The sequence below is a fragment of the Monodelphis domestica genome, chromosome 7 (genome assembly GCF_027887165.1).
Source record: "Monodelphis domestica isolate mMonDom1 chromosome 7, mMonDom1.pri, whole genome shotgun sequence".
NCBI classification, from domain to species: domain Eukaryota; kingdom Metazoa; phylum Chordata; class Mammalia; order Didelphimorphia; family Didelphidae; genus Monodelphis; species Monodelphis domestica.
The window spans coordinates 168,855,919-168,875,616 of NC_077233.1; the positions used below are offsets into that span (position 1 = coordinate 168,855,919).

At 40.1% G+C, this 19,698-nt stretch overlaps 1 protein-coding gene and 1 long non-coding RNA gene across 5 annotated transcripts in view; one reads left to right on the forward strand and one right to left on the reverse strand.

Moving 5' to 3' along the window:
* SPMIP6 (sperm microtubule inner protein 6) overlaps positions 1 to 19,698 on the reverse strand; it is a 55,583-nt gene that overhangs the window by 1,267 nt on the left and 34,618 nt on the right. The window contains exons 2-5 of one of the 4 annotated variants that reach the window (XM_016424061.2): positions 6,405 to 6,552; positions 4,382 to 4,494; positions 3,038 to 3,113; positions 1,296 to 1,495 (exon numbers count right to left, since the gene is read on the reverse strand). In XM_016424061.2, the coding sequence (XP_016279547.1) occupies positions 1,296 to 1,495; positions 3,038 to 3,113; positions 4,382 to 4,494; positions 6,405 to 6,552 (537 nt within the window). Of the gene's footprint in view, positions 1 to 1,288; positions 1,496 to 3,037; positions 3,114 to 4,381; positions 4,498 to 6,404; positions 6,553 to 19,698 lie in introns of all 4 variants that reach the window. The other 3 variants (XM_007498871.2, XM_007498870.2, XM_056805992.1) reach the window with 3 other exon arrangements.
* LOC103103247 (uncharacterized) lies at positions 130 to 9,250 on the forward strand. The gene is made up of 2 exons (XR_008913598.1): positions 130 to 618; positions 8,993 to 9,250. It is a non-coding gene; the product is annotated as an uncharacterized LOC103103247 (long non-coding RNA).

A 19,698-nucleotide genomic window follows, 5' to 3' on the forward strand; every position in this document is an offset into this window, starting at 1 on the left:
AACCTTGTAGGATATCATGAAATGTAGGACTGGAAAGACCCTCAGAAATAATTTAGTCCAAATTCTATATTTGACAAGTGAGAAAACAGAGACTCAGAAAGGGAGAATGGTGGACTGAGGTCCCACAAGGTGAGACCCCCTTCCTGAGGGTGTCAGGATTTTAAACCCCTTTGGAATGAAGTTCAGGACACTGCTGCTTTGTGGCCGAAGGTGTCCAGTGGACGGGAGCCCTGGTGCCTCATACCTAGACAGCTGTTAAGCCTTCAAAGGACCTTCTGCTGTTGACCTTTTTTAGTCAAAAGATATGGACTATTGCGGACACTGTGAATTTGGACAAATTACTTCCCCTCTCTGAACTTGTTTATTTGTAAAATTAGATAAGAATTCCTGCCCTGCCCATCTTTCAGGGTTGCTATAAGGATTAAATGAGAGAAAATACATGAAAATAAGTGCTTTGTAAACTCTAAGGTAAAAAAATTGAGTGATTAATTATAACCCACATTGTTTCTTCCTTATACTTTCATATATACAGGGACTTCCATAGGATCAAAGGATGTAGACCTGGAAGGGACCTTAGACATCAATGAATCCTGCTGCCTCATTTTACAGATGAAGGAAGTAGGTGAAGTCCAGAGATATTAGATGACTTACCCAATATCACTCAGATAAGAAAAAGCAGCATGGGGATTAAGACTGATATCATCCCACATTCTATCCAGTACATCATGCTTCCAAGGGTCACACAGCAAGTCAGTGGCACAAGTGGGACTAGCACCCAGATTTAGGGTTTCCCCAGTCCTCAGGTCCCCCAGGACCCACCCTAGGATGGGGAATTCATGAAAGCCTAAGGCTGAAGAGGTTTATTCTAGGATCTCTACAGCCCAAGACATGTCTATTTGTTAAAGTGGGGGGAAAAGTTGGGAGGGAGGGAGGAAGATAGCCAAGCTGGGGTTCTTTTTGGCCATATCCTCTCCTTCCAGTATCTCCAAGGGGGGGACGAGGAACTGAGAGGCCCTAGAATTAGGACAGGCAAAGCTGGGTCTCCCAAAGGAAACAAGAGTGGTCTGGGCTAACTTTGAGCAGAAGAGAGACATGGTTGGGAGGTGGGGAAAATCTGAGTTCCTCTTTTCTGCTCTACTGCCTTCAAGCAAGCCCATCTCATGGATCCCTGTTCCTTCTATGTAATGCCATATCTGTTCGCCACCACCCTTTTCCTCCAGTTGAGGCCACCCTAAATGTTCTCCCCAAGTGATAGTCACTGGAGAGTAGGGCCAGAGGATCCCTACAAATCTTACAGTCGGTTGGGTCAGATGGCGCTCGTTGCTGGGCGCCCCTGTGGCATAGTAGTCCATGCCTCGAAGGCAGTAATGTCGGCCTGTGCAGGGACTGTCATATCCCTGGAACGGCAAACGGCCAGGTACTGTGTACCTTGGCTGGATGGATGGCAGCTGGTTCCTGGACAGGGAGTTCAGCATGTTGACCACCACCTCTCGCTCTGCCAGGGTACAGAGAGCCACACACAAGAGAGAAATAGAAGAGAGACCAGAGACACAGGGAAATGGAAGAGACACCAGAGACACAGGGAAATGGAAGGAGAGAAAAGACACAGAATGGAAGAGAGACCAGAGACACAGGGAAATGGAAGAGAGACCAGAGACACAGGGAAATAGAAGGAGAGAAAAGACACAGAATGGAAGAGAGACCAGAGACACAGGGAAATGGAAGAGAGACCAGAGACACAGGGAAATGGAAGAGAGACCAGAGACACAGGGAAATAGAAGGAGAGAAAAGACACAGAATGGAAGAGAGACAAGAGACACAGGGAAATGGAAGAGAGACCAGAGACACAGGGAAATAGAAGGAGAGAAAAGACACAGAATGGAAGAGAGACCAGAGACACAGGGAAATGGAAGAGAGACCAGAGACACAGGGAAATAGAAGGAGAGAAAAGACACAGAATGGAAGAGAGACCAGAGACACAGGGAAATGGAAGAGACACCAGAGACACAGGGAAATGGAAGAGAGACCAGAGACACAGGGAAATAGAAGGAGAGAAAAGACACAGAATGGAAGAGAGACCAGAGACACAGGGAAATGGAAGAGAGACCAGAGACACAGGGAAATGGAAGAGAGACCAGAGACACAGGGAAATAGAAGGAGAGAAAAGACACAGAATGGAAGAGAGACCAGAGACACAGGGAAATGGAAGAGACACCAGAGACACAGGGAAATGGAAGAGAGACCAGAGACACAGGGAAATAGAAGGAGAGAAAAGACACAGAATGGAAGAGAGACCAGAGACACAGGGAAATGGAAGAGAGACCAGAGACACAGGGAAATGGAAGAGAGACCAGAGACACAGGGAAATAGAAGGAGAGAAAAGACACAGAATAGAAGAGAGACCAGAGACACAGGGAAATGGAAGAGACACCAGAGACACAGGGAAATGGAAGGAGAGAAAAGACACAGAATGGAAGAGAGACCAGAGACACAGGGAAATGGAAGAGAGACCAGAGACACAGGGAAATGGAAGGAGAGAAAAGACACAGAATGGAAGAGAGACCAGAGACACAGGGAAATGGAAGAGAGACCAGAGACACAGGGAAAAGGAAGGAGAGAAAAGACACAGAATGGAAGGAGAGACCAGAAACACAGAGAGATGAAAGGAGAGACCAGAGACTCAGAAGACACAGATTATGAAGGGAGCCAGAGAGAATATAGACACAGAAAGAGATGGACAGAAACAGATATTGGATCAGAAATGGAGATGTGGAAAGAGATGCACATAGAGCAAGACTCAGAGAAATAGGAACAATAGGAGCCCAGAGATAAGAGCAGGGACAAGAAAGGAAGAGGGGAACAAAAATAGGGAGACAGCATTAAGAGACAAGAACAGAAGTATAAATACAGGTTTAAAAAAAAAAAAACAACAGACAGACAAAGAGAAGGAAGTAGGGAGTTAGATAATTTCTTCACAGTCTCCAAATCCAACCCCCAACCCATGCATGCCTTTAGACACATATTCATGGCCAATTACCATAGTTGTTGAAACGATCAGGTTTGGGGGGATAGTCCAAAGGCATTCCTCGCATCATTGTTTCCATCCCAGCTTCCTAAGGGAAGGAAGAGCTGTCTCAGACTCCACAGGGAAGAAAATTCAAAGGCCAGGATCCAAATGTGGTCCCTACTTCCTTCTTATAGCCCAGGCAGTCCCTCTTATCATTCTGCCCGTCCCCCAGCTCCTAATCTTCTCTGGGACCCATCACTTTACTTTGTATGTGTGTTCAGTTAGTTCCCTAGCAACACCTTGCATCCTCTCTCTCCTCATATCTCTTTCCTTCCCTCCTCATCTTTCTCCATTCATTCTGTGTCCCCTCCATCCTAGGGTAACTATATCCTGGCCTGTTTTCTGTCCTGCCTCTTTTCAGTTGTGTCTAAGTCTCTCATAGAACAAGCTTGAGAGTGGGACATTTCCTCCCCACCACCTTTCCTCCCTTAGTTTCCCTGAGAATAAAATCTACTTTCCCTATTAGATTTCATCACCTTCATTCTCAATGGGGGATGGATATCTTGGCATACACATCTGCATTTTACTTTTTTATTCATTTGGATTTTTCAGGTTGGAGCAAAGCCTATCTGTCACACATTCAAATTTGAGAATGGCCACTCCACTTTGCTGCCACTGGCCTTAAGCTCCTCCTGGCTATTGACATCACAGCAGGCCAGTTCCTGTCCTGCTTACATCACAAAGGACCCACGGAGAGAGGGATCTCTGGGTTTCAGGGTACACAGGAGGGTTCAGGGCCCCAGGAAGTAGGCAGGGGACTGACTGGGCCTGCTGGCCAGGGTTCATTTCTCTGCCTCTTTCTCCATCCAGATGACTCTCAACACTCCTATCCCCATATTGGGTCCCTCAGGAAAAACCACTAAAAATGTATGAGGTGCTTTTCAGAGTTGGGTAGATGGCATTAGGTGACCTCTTCTGTGCCCCTCCTCTTTTGAATGCCCATGCCAGCCATGCCCCCACTCTGTGGCCTGACACTAGAACTCAGGCATCCTACAATCAATCATTAGTTTCATATTATATAATAGGCACTACACTACAGCCACAAGAAAAATTAGTTTCTGTCCTCACAGGGTTTTTCATACATTCTTGAGCTCAGCAACAAACTCACTTAGCCAGCCACTTAGCAACAACCCCACACTAGGCATTCATTTCTTCTCCCTTTTTTACACTCCATCCCCAACATTTGAACATCCAAATCCCAGAGTGGAAGGCAGATCTGAGTGGGGAAGGGAAGGGGAACAGTACCTGCACAAATTCTTTAATATCCACCCTTTCCCCCCATACTTGCCCATGCTGGACCAGTTGAAGGCATACCTTTGGCAATCTTGGGAGGTAGGTAGTATATTTGTTCCAACCTGAACTGTTGTATGGTCCTGTCCTCCATGCTCCATACCTGTCTCCACTAATAAAGGCTGGGTTGTATCTCTCTGCTAGACCATGACGAGAGTAAGGGTGAGGAGAGATAGAAAGCATGTCATCCCCCCTGCCCCACCATTAGTCAGGGCTCTAAGCCTCCCTTCTGTGTCCTGGTTGTGAGTCAACCATAAATAATCACACCCTTTCAAGCCAGATATCCTCATGGAACAGCAGCTCATTCCAGTTGGGAGGAGGTATCAGGGCAAGATTCCATTCCAGGAGGGTCACAGGGCTCAAGAGAGACACCAAGTTTGGCTGTGTTCATCTCAGAAGAAATATCTTCAGGGGTCTTTTAGACCAAGCCTGTTCCAACTCCTGCTCTCCCCAGCTCCCACAGGTGGTTAGATTCTCTGTCAAGACTCCAGTCATTTTACTTTTCCTCCCAATGATAATACTTTTTTTCAAGTTCCCCAAGGCAAAAAATCTCAAAATCATTTTTATTTTCTACTGTGTGCATCCCATGCCATCCTACCACCCATAGTCCATATTCCGTAACCCTTATCATCCCATCCCATCCCGTCAGTCATTTAGTGGTATGAATTCTTCCTTTAAAAAAAATCTCTGGACTCTATTCTTTCCTTTTCTCTTTTATTCTTCCTGAGATAATTTGCAAGAGCCTCCTCATGGATTTCCCTGCCTCATATTTCCTCTCTTTCCCCTACTTTCTTGTCCATCTTACATGCAGCTCCCAAAGTGATCCTCCAAAAGCATTTTCCTCTGATTACTTCACAGCTTGCCTAAAATGACTTCCTACTATACATTAGATAAACTAAAACTCTTCATTTCTGAAATGGAGCCCCCTACCCACCAATTATGACCCCACTTTAAATGGCAACGGTGAATATGAAAGCTATTCACAAGGGAAGAGTTAACAGCCGGACTTGGAAACTTTGCATGTGGGAGAGGGGAGCTGGTGGTAAGAGAGAGGGAGATGTGAACCTAGATGAATGAACAAATTCCGGGGTCCTTAATAAAAAAAAAGGCAGCTGAAAAGGGAAAAGATTGTGGATTGTTTTGGGTGTATTGAACAGGGAGACCAGGAGACCACACAGTAACTGTTAGAAACATAAGTCAGGCATTCAGGAGAAATCGGGGCTAGAAAAGGAGATCCATGTAGATTCTGATAGTCAAAGTCAAGACAAGAGTTTGTCTCAACCAATGGAGGGGATTATAGAGGAGAAAAGGGAGACAAATGAAGACAAAGTCTTGGGGAATGATATATAATTAAGGGAAGTAGAAAAAATAAGGTGAAAGAAGTGGAGAGAAGCCAGAAAAGGAGGCAGAGAAGAAGAGGTCGTATGGTTAAGATGAGAACCAAAAGAATTGTGTCACAGAAGTGAAGGAAGAAATATTTCAAGAATGAAGGAGTGATTAATAGTCAAACACCACAGAGAAGTCAAGGACGATAGAATAAGGACTTTTGAATTTGATGATTAGATAACTAGTAGTGTGAACAAAGATCCTTCTAGTGGCCAACAAATTTTCCCCCTTCCAATCTTTCTTTACTTAGCCTAATCCTACCCAGCAAACAAGGTTCTGGCTCAAATCCTCCTGTTCAATGAAGTCCCACACTGATCTTTTTATCTGAAAGCTGATATTCTGAGCCCTTAACCACATACTTCTGTTTTGTCCTTTATTTTCTCTCTTGTCTCTCTAGTTAGACCTTGAGCTTCCTGAAGTCATGGGCCCTATTTTCTCCTCTGTCTTTCCTACATAGCATAGTTACAGCCAGAACTGGGCACGCAGGGTGAGGAGAGATATATATGTAAGGCAAAGATAGGCTTAATAAATGAGTAATTCTCTGGTAGGAAAAGATTGTGTTGGGACAAGAGTCAGAGGATCCCTTCACTTAAGGGTTTTTTTTTTCTCAACTAGGTAGGGTGGTACAAGGGCTAGAGTCCTAGTCAAGGAATAGAGGTACCTTCAGCTTCAGAAATCCAATACTTCTGGGGCAAGTAGGGGTTTCCTGGTACAGAACCCTTGTAACTATATTCCTCTACAGCACGCTTCACCATTTTCTCCAATGATTGCTGATCAACATGTTGCTCCAACATAGGTTTTTTGAGGCCCTGGACATTATTGGTGGGAGAGAAAGGAAGGAATTAATAATACATGGGTGAATACGGGTTCTTGCACCCAAAGGCAGAGGCCCTCTGGCCCACAAGGGGGTTCAGGAGAGTAAATTCCCAAGTCATCATAGTATCAGCTCAAAGTCCCTCTCCTCAGTGTCACATCTTGATCTCTTGATCTCTTAGTGTTTTCCTCTTGCCCCAACTGTCTGTCCCCCTAGAATTGCTGTCTTAACTTCTCACTGCCTTCCAGACTATTCTCTGAAGTATCCTTTCTCCTAATATCCTTACACATTGCCTCAGCCAGTGCCTCAGCTCCTACTGCCAGTGAGTGTCTCCTCATACTACCCCCAAATGTCTCTTCTTAGTAGGGGAAAAACTCGGATCTTTTTCAGTGTTTTCTTTCCCAACCCACCCTCTTCATGCAGCATTAGGGATAATCACTATATTGAATGACAAAATTAGAAGTTCAAACATCCTAACAGATTGGAACGGTCAATTAGTTAGGAAAGAATTTCTTTGATTTTTTTTTTTTTGAGCTTCCTGAAATCAAGGACCCTATTTTCTCCTCTGTCTTTCCTGCATAGCACATAGTTATGGTCAGAACTGGGCACACAAGATGGGGATGGGGATGTATGTAAGGCAGAGATACCTGCCGTCTTAGAATCAATACTATGTATTGGTGCTTATGCAGAAGGACAGTAAGGGCTAGGCAATGGGGGTTAAATGAGTTGCCCATAGCTAAAAAGTATGAGGTCACATTTGAACCCAGGACTTCCCATCCCTATGCCTGAGCCTGACTCTCAATCCACTGAGTCATCTAGCTGTCTGCAGAAAGTGGAATTTAATAGAGATATAGACCAAGTCCTACACACGGGTTAAAAAAACTCAGCTGAACAAATATAGGATGGGAGAGGCCTAGTTTAAGATAAAGAACTCATGTGGAAAAAAACCACAAAACACCTCAGGGTTTTAATGGATTGTTGCATCTGAATCAGCAGTGTGACATGACATAAATAGAAGTCTAGTGCTAGAAATGAGAGAGATGATAGTCCCGCCTTGCCCTACCCTGTCCCAGTTCAGACCACTTCTGGAGTATTGCATTTAGGAGCAACTATGTGGGTCAATGGATAGAGTGCTGGGGCTCAAGGCAGGAAGATGAATCTTCCCGCGTTCAAATCTGGCCTTGAACCCTTACTTCCTGGCTATATGACCTTGGGCAAGTCACTTAACCTTGCTTGCCTCAGTTTTCTCATTTGTAAAGATGAGCTGGAGAAGGAAATGGCAAACTACTCCAATATCTTTGCCAAGAAAATTCTGATTAGGGTCATGAAGAGTTGGACACAACTGAAAATTACTAATCAACAATAATAAGCTAAGGGTCAAATGAGATAATGTGGGTGCAACACCCCTTATAACTGGGGGACCCACTTGTTCTTTCTCCAATTGGGAAACTACATTACCCACAAAGTTTTTTGGGTAGAGTCCTTGAGTTTCTCCCAGGAATGAAAAGAACTATCTCCATGAACTGAACAAAGAAGCAGCAGATGGGGCAGAATGCTATCATGTGCCGCTATCGAATCTACTGTCATTCTACTTGGTACCTAGCCCTGTGGATTCTGAGGGTGGCTGAATCCTTCCCCATTCCTGAGTTGGGAGCTTTGAAGGGAGAACTGAAGCTGGGCTTCTTGACTGTTTTGAAAAATACAAATATTAGGGCAACCCCCAGGTCTAGTCAGGAAGACCTGAGCTCAAATCTGACCTCAGATACCTTCCTAGCTATGTGATCCTGGCCAAGTCTCTTAACCTGAACTGCCTAGTTTATCATTCTTCTACCTTGGAACTGATACTTGTATCAATTTTAAGATGGAAAGTAAAAGTTTTAAAAAATACAAATATTATTTTCTTACAAAAACTTTGGTCAGATGATGTCTTACTCTCTTCCCAACTGGTTACCAGGTGAGGAGAACTGCTTGGGGGCTGCTAGGTTGGGGCGGGGCAGTGGGCTCTATCTCCTACCCAGTCCTCATGTGTCTCCAAACACCTGGAATTTCTGTTTCTTTTAGGAGTATTATTTTACACTCGTAGGTGAATGAATATCCTGAGATGGGAGTATGCAGATGACCAGTGAGATGAGGCAGTCCATGAAAGGCATCCTAGTTCTCACTGACAGCTGAATTCTAGAAGAAAATAGCATAATCACTAAAGCAGAGAGAGAGAAATTATTTCCTCGAATCTTTTATATGTACCTGCAGTACCATCTCAGCTTTTACTGAGTCATAAAGTGCTTTAGCTTCTTGGCCAATCAGAAAATTTTTCACTAATAATAATAGCTAGATAATATTTTAAGGTTTGCAAATCTCTTTACGAAGATAATCTCATTTTATCCTTACAACAACCTTGGAAAGTAAGTGTTAATTATTATTATTCTCTTTTACAGGCGAGGAAGCTGGGGCAGAAGTTAAATGACTGGCCCAGGGTCACATAGGGAGTTTCTGAATTCAGACCTTCCTGACTCCATCTCTAGCTCTGTATCCACTGAACCTCTTTAGTCGCCTCATCAAATTGCTGTACTAGCCCTTCAGTAATTAATGGCTAGAAAGTAGCTCCCTGTGTTCAACTGAAACTAGGCAGAGGATATTGTGCCTGCCTCTCTATCACTGACCTGGTAGAGTAAATATATTTATGCTCTAAGGAATGAGTTCTCATTGGATTTCTTTTTTGACAAGCCAATTCAGTAGTGCCCTAATAAAAGGGCATCATGTACAAAGATCTTTGATTGAAAACAGGAAATGGAAGGATCATAGAACTTGAGCTAAAAGAGACCTCTTCAGGGATGTCCAGTCAAATTCCATTATTTTACTAGTGAGAAAAACTGAGGTCCAGAGAAGTTATGATTCACTCAGGTCACACAGGTTAGTAAGAGCCAGAGCTGGGATTTGAACTCAGATTTTAAGCTTCCATATTCAGGGTTCTTTCCATTGCACACTGGAGGGCAAAGCCAGTAGGACATAACTCATAGCCCCACTGAATAAAACACCTACTTCAGACTTTAGACCGAGGAGAAAGAATCGGGGATACCACCAATGAAAAGTCAAGCCAAAAAAGCCATAAAAGCTGCCATAAATTCTGAAAGAAATCCTATTAATCAAGCTAATCTCCATAAAAGAGAAGGAAGAATGACCCACAGCAGATGAAAGTTTATCAGTGGAGCAATATATAGTCAAAGGGAACTCACTATGGACATTTCTATTTATTTCTGGTTGATTCAAGTTATAAGGGAGGTAGGGTAGGATGGCCAAGGCCACTTAGCTAGAGAGGATCTTGGTTAGAACATGCCACAGATAAGGATATAAAAATAGCAAAATTTGAATTCAGAGAAAGGTAAGCTTCAAGTTCCCTACCTTCGATGCCATGTGTATAGTACTCCCCTGGTGGGCCCAACTCCCCCCACAACTTGCAGGCATACTTTGAGAGTTGGGTCTCTGGAGGGATGGCTGCCACCTTGGGTTCTAAAGGGTTATCTTCTGAGTGTCTGCTTCTTTGATTCATGAGCCCCTATTTGTATGCTCTCCATTAACAGCCAGCCAGTCAATGGCCACAATTAGCTCTTCTAAGGCAAAGGAATATTTATTAAGATTATACTGTTAAAACAATAGCTACAAAATGTTCTTCCCACCACAGAACTCTGACTAGGAATACTGAAGCCAGATGGTGCTCTGTGTGTAGACACACATAGTAGAAGCCAACAACCAGGAGAGTTAGGTCAGGACCAAACAGAGCCTCAACATTCCATCAAGAGCACGGGAGGGATGCTCAGAGGGATGAAGCCTGGCCCTGGCACCAAACTGAGAGTCAAGAACTGAGGTTAGAAATATGAGTGAACAAAATAAGGCATCGAATACTATGAACAAATGTAATGGGTCCTGGAAAACCTGGAAGAAGAGGACAATACACACATCAAATACAAACAAACAAAGCCCCAGAGAAGAAAATTGCTTGGCTACGAAGGGTACCTGAAAGAAATGAAATTAAAAGGAAAGGCGTGGAGAAGGAGTTTTAGACTTTTTTCATGTCATGAACCCCTTTGACAATCTGATGAAACTTATTTACCTCTTTCTCAGAATAATGTTTTTTAAATGCATAAAAGACATTTTAAAAGAATTTTTCAAAAACCCAATTACATTGAAATAGAGTTGTCAAAATATATTAAAAAAAACAACAAGTCATAGACTGCAGATTAAGAACTTTTACTAGGGGGTAGCTAGGTAGTACAGTGGATTGAGCACCAGACTTGGAGTCAAGAGGACCTGGGTTTTAAATCTGGCCTCAGACACTTTCCTTGACTGTGTGACCCTGGGCAAGTCACCCAATCCCAATTGCCTAGTCCTTGCTGCTCTTCTGTCTAGAACTGATAAGACGGAAAGTAAAGGTTTACAAAACCAAACCAAACAAACAAAAACCTGCTATAGAGAAAAAAACTGGAAGGAAAACTATTAGCTTAGATGTAGGCAAAGCAATACTTAGGGAAAAATTTATCTTTCTAAAAGACTTCATCAACAAAAGTAAGAAAAAATAAAATCTGATCATTGCAACTAAAAAATACTAGGAAACTAACAAATCGAAAAGCTCCCAAGAGTAAATACTACAGTAGAAACTGAAAATCAAAGAAGAAACAAAGTTGAAAGAAGAATTGGATCAACAAGTAAAACTAGGAGTACTTTAAAAAACAAACGAGAGAAAAGTAGCTAGTCTGATTTTTCAAAAGACAAAGGAAAAACAAATTATCCGGGTCAAAAAAGAAAGAGAAAACATTTACATTTGAAGATATAATTAAGAAAAACAGCTGAAATTATTTTGCTCAAATACACACTAACAAAATTGACTACTTGGATGAATGTTTACAAAAATATAAAGCATTCAGTTTAGTAAGATAAAAAAAGAGAATTTAATTCAATTTTAGAAAAGTAATTGAACAAACAATAAATGAATTTTTACAGGGGAAAAAATCCAGAGCTAGATAGATTTCAATCAAGTGGTATTCTATTGAATATTCAAAGAACAAATAACTTCAAAATTACATCAACTGTTGTCAAGAAAAGGAAAATAAAGTATCTTTCTTCAAACTTCTGTGTTACAAATAAGGTTTTTCTTGATTCCTAAATCAGAGATGACACATAAAAAATCTATAGACTAATATCCCTCTGCGTATCAGTGTAAAAGTGATAGACAAGATATTATCAGTCATCAACATTTTAAAAAGAGTATACCTTATGACCAGCTTGAATACGCCAGAAATAAAAAGTTGATTCAGTATAAGAAAACATATAAACATAATAGACCAAAATAATAACCACATGATTATCTCAATAGAAGTTGAAAAAGGTTTTGACAAAATTTAATACCCATTTTTGTTTTAAAAACACTAAAAATAATAGGAATACATGGATGTGTCCTTAATTTATTAAATAGTATCAACCAAGACTGAAGACTTTTCTTATTGGAGAGCCATACTGGAATATAATTGATGCAGAAAGACTTTTACTTTAAAATCAGGGTTAAAGATGTCCATTATTAGGACTATTACTTGATACAGTATTAGAAATGCTAGCAATAGCAATAAGATGAACATGGAATTGAGAGAATAAGCATAGGCAAAAAGGAAAAAAATGGCATTTTTTAGATGATATGAATCTCTTCAGAGACTCCTAAATAACCAACTAATATTAACTTTAAAACTTAAGCAAAATTGCAGAATATAGAATAAGTTTCCATAAATCATCACCTTCTATACATTTCTAATAGAATCCAGTTGAAAGGGACAGGAGAAATTCCATTCAAAATAATAAAGATAAAATTTAAAAATTTTAAATTTTAAAAAAGAAAAATTTTAAAAAAGATAAAATTTAAAAATACTAGGAAACACCAAATGAATATAACTACAGAATACTCCCAGGAGTGAAGGCATATTTTAAATCACTAGAAAAATATTAAATGCGCATTGGTGGCCCTAGTTAATATAATAAAAATTACCTAAATTAATTTGCTTATTCAAGGACATGCCAAACTACCAATGTATTATTTTCTTTTTCTTTTTTTTAAAACCCTTACCTTTCATCTTGGACAGAAGAGTGGTAAGGGCTAGGCAATGGGGATTAAGTGACTTGCCCAGGGTCACATAGCTGGGAAGTGTCTGAGTCCAGATTCGAACCCAGGACCTCCCGTTTCTAGGACTGACTTTCAATCCATTGAGCCACCCCGCTGCCCCCTTCTTTCTTTTTCTTTTTTAATTTTATTTAGAATATTTTTCCATGGTTATGACTCATGATGTTTCTCACCCCCTCTTTCCTCCCCGCTCTCCTGAAGCTGACAAGCAGCTCCACAGGGTTATACATGTATCATTGTTCAAAACCTATTTCCATGTTATTCATATTTGCAATAGAGATATCTTTTTACATCAAAACCCCAATCATATCCCCATCCAACCATATGATTGATTATATGTTTTGCTTTTGCATTTCTACTCCCACAGTTCAAAAGATTATTTTCTGAAGCTAGAGAAAAAAAGTAGAACTTATCTGGAAGAACTAAAGTTCAAGAATATTTAGGAAAACAGTGGGAAAAAAAAGTAGCAAGGAAAAGGCCCTAGAAATTCTAGATCTTAAAGTATACTTCAAAGCGGTCATCATTTAAATGATTTTATGCTGGTTAAAAAATAGAAAAGTCAATTGGTGGAAAAGATTAGATTCACAAAATACAGAGTTAAATTAATATAATCATATATTGCTTGATAAACCCAAAGACCCTGACTACTAGAGTAAGGTCTAGTTCACAAAAGCTGCTGAGAAAGTGGAAAGCATCATTATAGAAATTAATTTAAGAACAACACCTCACTTTGTATATAAAGGTGAATTCCAAGTAGATATGACACTTGGATATAAAAGGTCACATAACGTGGAACAAGACAAGAAGACATACCTTTTATGACTAAATAGAGGAAGAGTTCATAACCATTTAAAATGAGAGAGAGAGGATTGCAGAGGATAAAGTAGATACTTTTGATTACATAAAATTAATTTTTTGCACAAATAAAACCAGTGCAGTCAAAATTATAAGTGAAATAACTTGGAAAAAATAATTGCAGCAAGTTTCTCTGATAAACATCTCATGTCCAAGATACATAACATAAGGGAATGATTCAAAATTATAAGAGCAAGAACCATTTCCCAATAGGAAAATGAGCAAAGATGTAAAAGGCAATTCTCAGAAGAACTACAAGTTCTCCACAAACACACAAAAAAAGTTCCATATTACTATTAGAGAAATATAAATTAAAGAAATTCTGAGGTTCCACCTCACATCCATCAGATGGGCAAAATTGACAAAAAGGAAAATGACAGTTGGAAGGACAGAAACATGAATGCATTCTTGGCAGAGCTGTGAATTGCTTCAGCCATTATGGAAATCAATTTGGAACTATGCCCCCAAAGTCAATAAACTGAGTCCCCTTTGTACCAGTAATACTAATACTAGGTCTATACCTTGAAGAGATGAAGGAAAACAGTAAAAGATCCAATATGTACAAAAATATTTACAGCAACTGTTTTTTGTTATAGCAAAGAACTTGAAACTAAAGGGTTGTCCATTATTTGGGGAATGAATGAGCAAATCAAGGTATAGAAATGAATGAATAAATCATTTAATATATACAAAGCACTGTGCTAAAAGTTGAGAAATAGAAATAGCAAAGCAAGATAGTCCCTGCTCTCAAGGTCTCATTTTAGTTGGGGAAGCCAATACATATGAAAGGTTTTAGCTACAAGCCAAATGGAAAGGTCTCATGGTCTTTAAGGTATAGTGGTAAAGTAAATGGCAATCTCTTTTTTTCATGAAATCTCTTTCACCCATTTCTGATGTTGAACAATTTGGGAATGCCAATCAACATTGGTGCCAAGAATTTTCTTTTGAGTCTACAGTAGATGTAGCTGTAATATCTATAGAAGCAATTATCAGGTTTCATTTCCACACAGATTTCTTCCCAGGATGATTATAGCTGTCCAGCAGCTATTCGGTGTTCTTTTGTGGGTCCACCACCTGAAAAAGGGGGAGGTTAGGGACTGAGGAAATATGGGTTGAAGGGTTGAAGGATTAAGGGAGAAAGAATATGAGGAGGGAAGAAAGACACAGAGACGAAGGGTCCAACAACATGGGATTCAGTTTGTCTTGCTTCTCTGATGGCAAAAAGAGAGAGTGCCACACATGAATCCAGTTTTAGTGCAGAATCAAGGAATGGGGAATGAGAGGTAGTTAAAGAACATGGGACATGGTAGAGAAATGAACACTGGCTCAGTTAACAGCCACAAGATCAAAGAGGTGGAGGTTAAGGCAATGTAAAAGTCAGTGTCCAGCCCAGAGGCCATTTGGCCTTTGGACTGTAGGCTTGGGGAGTGGTCAGAATACCATAAGATTAGAGTTTCACTTTATTACAAGGATCAAGAAATCAATCATGTGAAATATATGAATTATATCCATAAGCCTGGTACATGAACAGATTGCTTACATGAGAGTCAACCTTCAGGTACATCTATAATATTTACATGATTGGTTCATGCCTGGATCCCAACAATGATGATCGAGGACACTATGTTGAAAGCATTGTTATTACTAAGGCTCTTAGGTTCTAAGTTCTAGGCTGTCTCCATCAGGTTTGGAGGGAAAAGGTGGCATAGGTGTTGGTGATGGGTTTGATATGCCTGGCAAATTCTGTCACCTGTCTCTTTCTTAAAGTGTCCTACTGCTTCGGTTAGGTTGGTTTGTCTTCCCTGTAAGTGTTTGTGAATGTAATAGATTTTTTTTTGCCACTAGAAAGGATAGAAGGAATGAGTTCAGAGAAACCTGTAAAGTTATTAATTGATGCAGAGTGAATGGAGAAGAACCAAGGAAATAGTTTATGACAGATAATTTTGAGAACTTTAAGAACTTTCGTCAACACAATGACCACCCATTTTAGAGGAATGATGATGAAGAATGCTGCCCTTAACACCATGGCACAGAAGTAATGATGGAGGACCAGTAAAGATAGCAGAATGAGAAGAAACAATTTATTCCACCACTCTCCCACAGACTTTAACAAAGATCAAGAAAGAGCGCCAAATAAAACGGTGATTAAGAAATCCAAGGAGAAGCAACAATTTTTTTCCAGCCCATGTCAGAACAGAGAGATAGACAGGGCCTGTGGGCACTGGGGAGGTAGTCTCTCTTGGAAGACCTGCACAGAGCCTTCTAGCACAAAGGTAGTCCTGTGTATCAGGACAAGTATTGGGGTTGCCAATCTAGCATGAACTGGACCTGTGGCTAATATATTTTTGCAAATAATTTCTAGGGAGCAGGAATGGGAGTCAGTGTACAGTTGTGGGGCTCTCACCCAGAAGCTGCATTAGGGATCTGATGCTAGGGTCTGTGGCTTTGTTATCTGACAAAAAAAATAGTGATGGATACAGTGTGGAGTTAAGAAAAGGAAGAGAAAGCATCTGCAGCTATGGCTCTGATTCTGCAGTGGGATTCTAGATGCAAGACAAAAACCTGTGCTGGGGACTACAGCTATGCAACCTGGGTAGGGAGCTCAAACCAGGGCTTTGAAGCTTTTTCACTCAATCTTTTAAAGAGCTTTTTACCTGAGTGACCAGTAGCCATCTCTTGGAGCTCCAACCAGGGGCCAAGCCTTCAGAACTAAACCAGGGTCAAAAACATGAAAAACTTGGACCATAAGGGCAACAACCAGAGCTGATTCTAGATCATATGTCTTAGGGCATATGAAAGATTTGTCCAGGCCAGGGCTTCCCTTAAGATCCCTGTACAACCCTGAACTCAATCAATACTCAGAGGAAGCCAACAGCAGGACCTCAGAGAATAGATTTCAGAGTCAGACAAGGTCTTGGCATTCCATCCAGAACTGTTCTAACTCGGGAAGTAAGCTTAAAAAATTAATAATTAAAAAACATAAGATAAAGAATTAGTTTCCCTCTCTCTTGCCTTCTTCCCTTTGAAAACAAAAGGAAAAAGATCCTCGTGACAAATATACAGTCAAGAAAAACAAATTCCCACATACATTGACATTATAAAATCTCTCTCTGTCATCTATCTATCTATCTATCTATCTATCTATCTATCTATCTATCTATCCATTCATCTATCTATCTATCCATTCATCTATCTATCTATCTATCTATCTATCTATCTATCTATCTATCTATCTATCTATCCATCTATCTATCTATCTCATAACCGAGTACAACAGTTTTGAAGGTAATGTGTTATGTTTATTATGTTTGAAAAAATCAAGTTGTACATAATAAAGATTTGTGGTTTCACATGCAATCCTTCTTATTCTGACCTATTTGGTATATAGAAATACCTATTTTATTTAAATCCAGAATAAAATTGTTTGTAAATTTTAGAGAAAATAGCCATAACTCCTACAGGGATCAGGTAGTCAATTGATTGTTTTGTTGGATTTTTTGAAAAAAAAACATTTGATTTTTTTAAGCCATGGGTTAAATTGTTTACTTTAGGAATTATCAATAAAATAGTAATAATTATGCTCTCAGCAAACAGCAGCACCCCTCAAATCCCAACACCCACAAACATTTCAAAAAGTGTGCTAACCAGAGTTGTAAGGTTGGCCAAAGACCAACTCCCTCTTCTTCATTCTCACATGCACTTTGAAGATGCAAGGTCAAAATTCATGGCATTCTAATATTTATGGATACATTAAGATTGGAGAAAACCTTGAAGTCATTTCCTAAATGCCTCCCAAGAGGATAGAAGAAAACTCTAGCTTTGTGCAAAGATTAGAGAATCTATTCCAGTGAGCAGTAATTAAGGATAGAAGGCATGAATCCTCACTAGGCTGACTTAAGTGATGATGGAAAACTAGAAGATGGCCTGGTTTTTTGGTAACTATATATATGTACATATATATATATATATTTATATATATATTCACTTATTCACCACTATAGCACCTGAGTATTGGTGTGATTCTCATTTGCACAAAGACAGTCACCATAACACCCTTGACTCAAACATAAAACTTTTAGTCAAAAGCAGGAGTATTCATAACACTTATTCAATAGAGAGCAAAATCAGAAGTAATCCTAGCTTTTACTCAACAGAAGCTCCAAACTGGAATAATCAAAATATTATCATCCACCTATAAAAATGAACCACCCTTTCTCACCAATGCACAATGTTTGAAAAGACAATGGGAATATGCTTATATGTACAGAGAGACACAAGTATAGAAATTCATGTGTCTAGGGCAACATACAACTCTGAATTACAGGTCTTGGAGTCCTTGGTCCTCTCAGGAACAATCTGTCCCACACAAAGCTGTTTTTCTGCTACTTGTATCCCTTCTAGTCCTCCACACATCTCTGCTGGGCAGAAACCAATTCTTTTCTATAAATGATGTAGTAACATGCTTTTTTACTTCACAGCCACCCTTATCAGGGTGCTGAGAAAGTATTACACTATTATAGTGGCAAGCATCTGCCTTAAATCAGAGAACTGCTGAGCTCTTCAGATCTACCAATGGCAAGGAAATCTGCTTTATCCTAAACTGCCAAACGTCTCAAATCTGCAAATGGCAAGGAATTTTACTATCAGCTCCAATCCTGTTTGTGACAGCAAAGCACAGCTTATTGTAAGACAGATACAAAGCCTGTCTCTGCCCCCCCCCCTTTTTGTCCTTTCTCTAATTAGAGAGGCATCCGTGAAAGATTGTTTCTCAACCTCAATAGTTCTTCACACAGCACCAGAATTCTGTTCTCTTCCAATAAGTATCCAGTAGCTGTTCCAGTTTTTCTCCATTCAATCAAGCAAAACAGTGCCTCTCTTCCAATTAGCAAGTTCCCAGCAAAGCAACTAAAGAGTTAGTTGTCTTAGCTGGAAACCTTCTGGCTTCTGTCCCCAGGTGCTTGTAACTCTTCCTGAGCTACTTTCCCTGCTTCTTCTGTCTATTTCTTCTTATAAATACTCCTGCTAGCTTCTTTTTCATTTCTCTTAAAACCCTTAACTTAGAATCAATACTATGTATTGGTTCCAAGGCAGAAGAGTGGTAAGGGCTAGGCAATGGGGGTCAAGTGACTTGCCCAGGGTCACACAGCTGGGAAGTGTCTGAGGCCATATTTGAACCTAGAACCTTCCATCTCTAGGCCTGACTCTCAATCCACTGAGCCACCCAGCTGCCCCGCCCCACACATCTTCTAACTAACTAACTAACTAACTTCTTAACAGTTCCTAATGGCTCAAATCAGAGCCTCCTGGTCTTTAGTGATTCTTCTTTACCTTATGAAGCAAAACTCAAGAAATCTGTCTTTTTTTAAGTTCAGAATCCAACAGTCTTTATGTAATTTTCTCATAGTTCCCAAATAGCTATTGGTTAATATTTTTGTCAGTTATAAGTGGCTCCTGACCTCAAGCCCAAATTTGACTCTTTACACTTCTTTCAATTGCTCCTAGTTCTACCTTCTGGGGTAATGTGAACAATTCTAAGCCTCCCTCTTCCTTTCAAATATTTGAAGAAAACTGTTTCCTCAGATGTTTCATGCAGACTATAAACATCCACAGTTCCTTGAACTTATATATATATATATATATTATACATAAATATATAATGGTGACGTGATTCAAGTTTATATATATATCACGTCACCATTCTGATTGTTCTCCACCAACGCTCTCCACTTTATCTGTGTTCCTTCTAAGATGTAGTGCCAATAATTGCATATGGTCTGACCTGGTCAGCTTACAGAGGGCTATCACTTCTAGCTATCTTCCTGGGGTCTAAGTCTCCCAGAATGTAGCCTGAGATGATCTTAGTTCTTTTGGCAGCCATATATATAACATAGATAGATGATTCATCCTTAGCTTGCAGTCCATTAAGACTCCAATATTGTTTTTAGAGAAAATTAGAGTCTGTCCTAAAAAATTATGAAATGAATGTTTTCAGAGAAATTTGGGAAGGTTCATATGAACTGATAAAAGCTGAAATGAGCAAACTAGGAGAAAAATGTATACAATAACATTGTTAAGATAAGCAACTTTGAGAGGCTTAAGAATTCTGGTCAAATCAATGTCCAACTA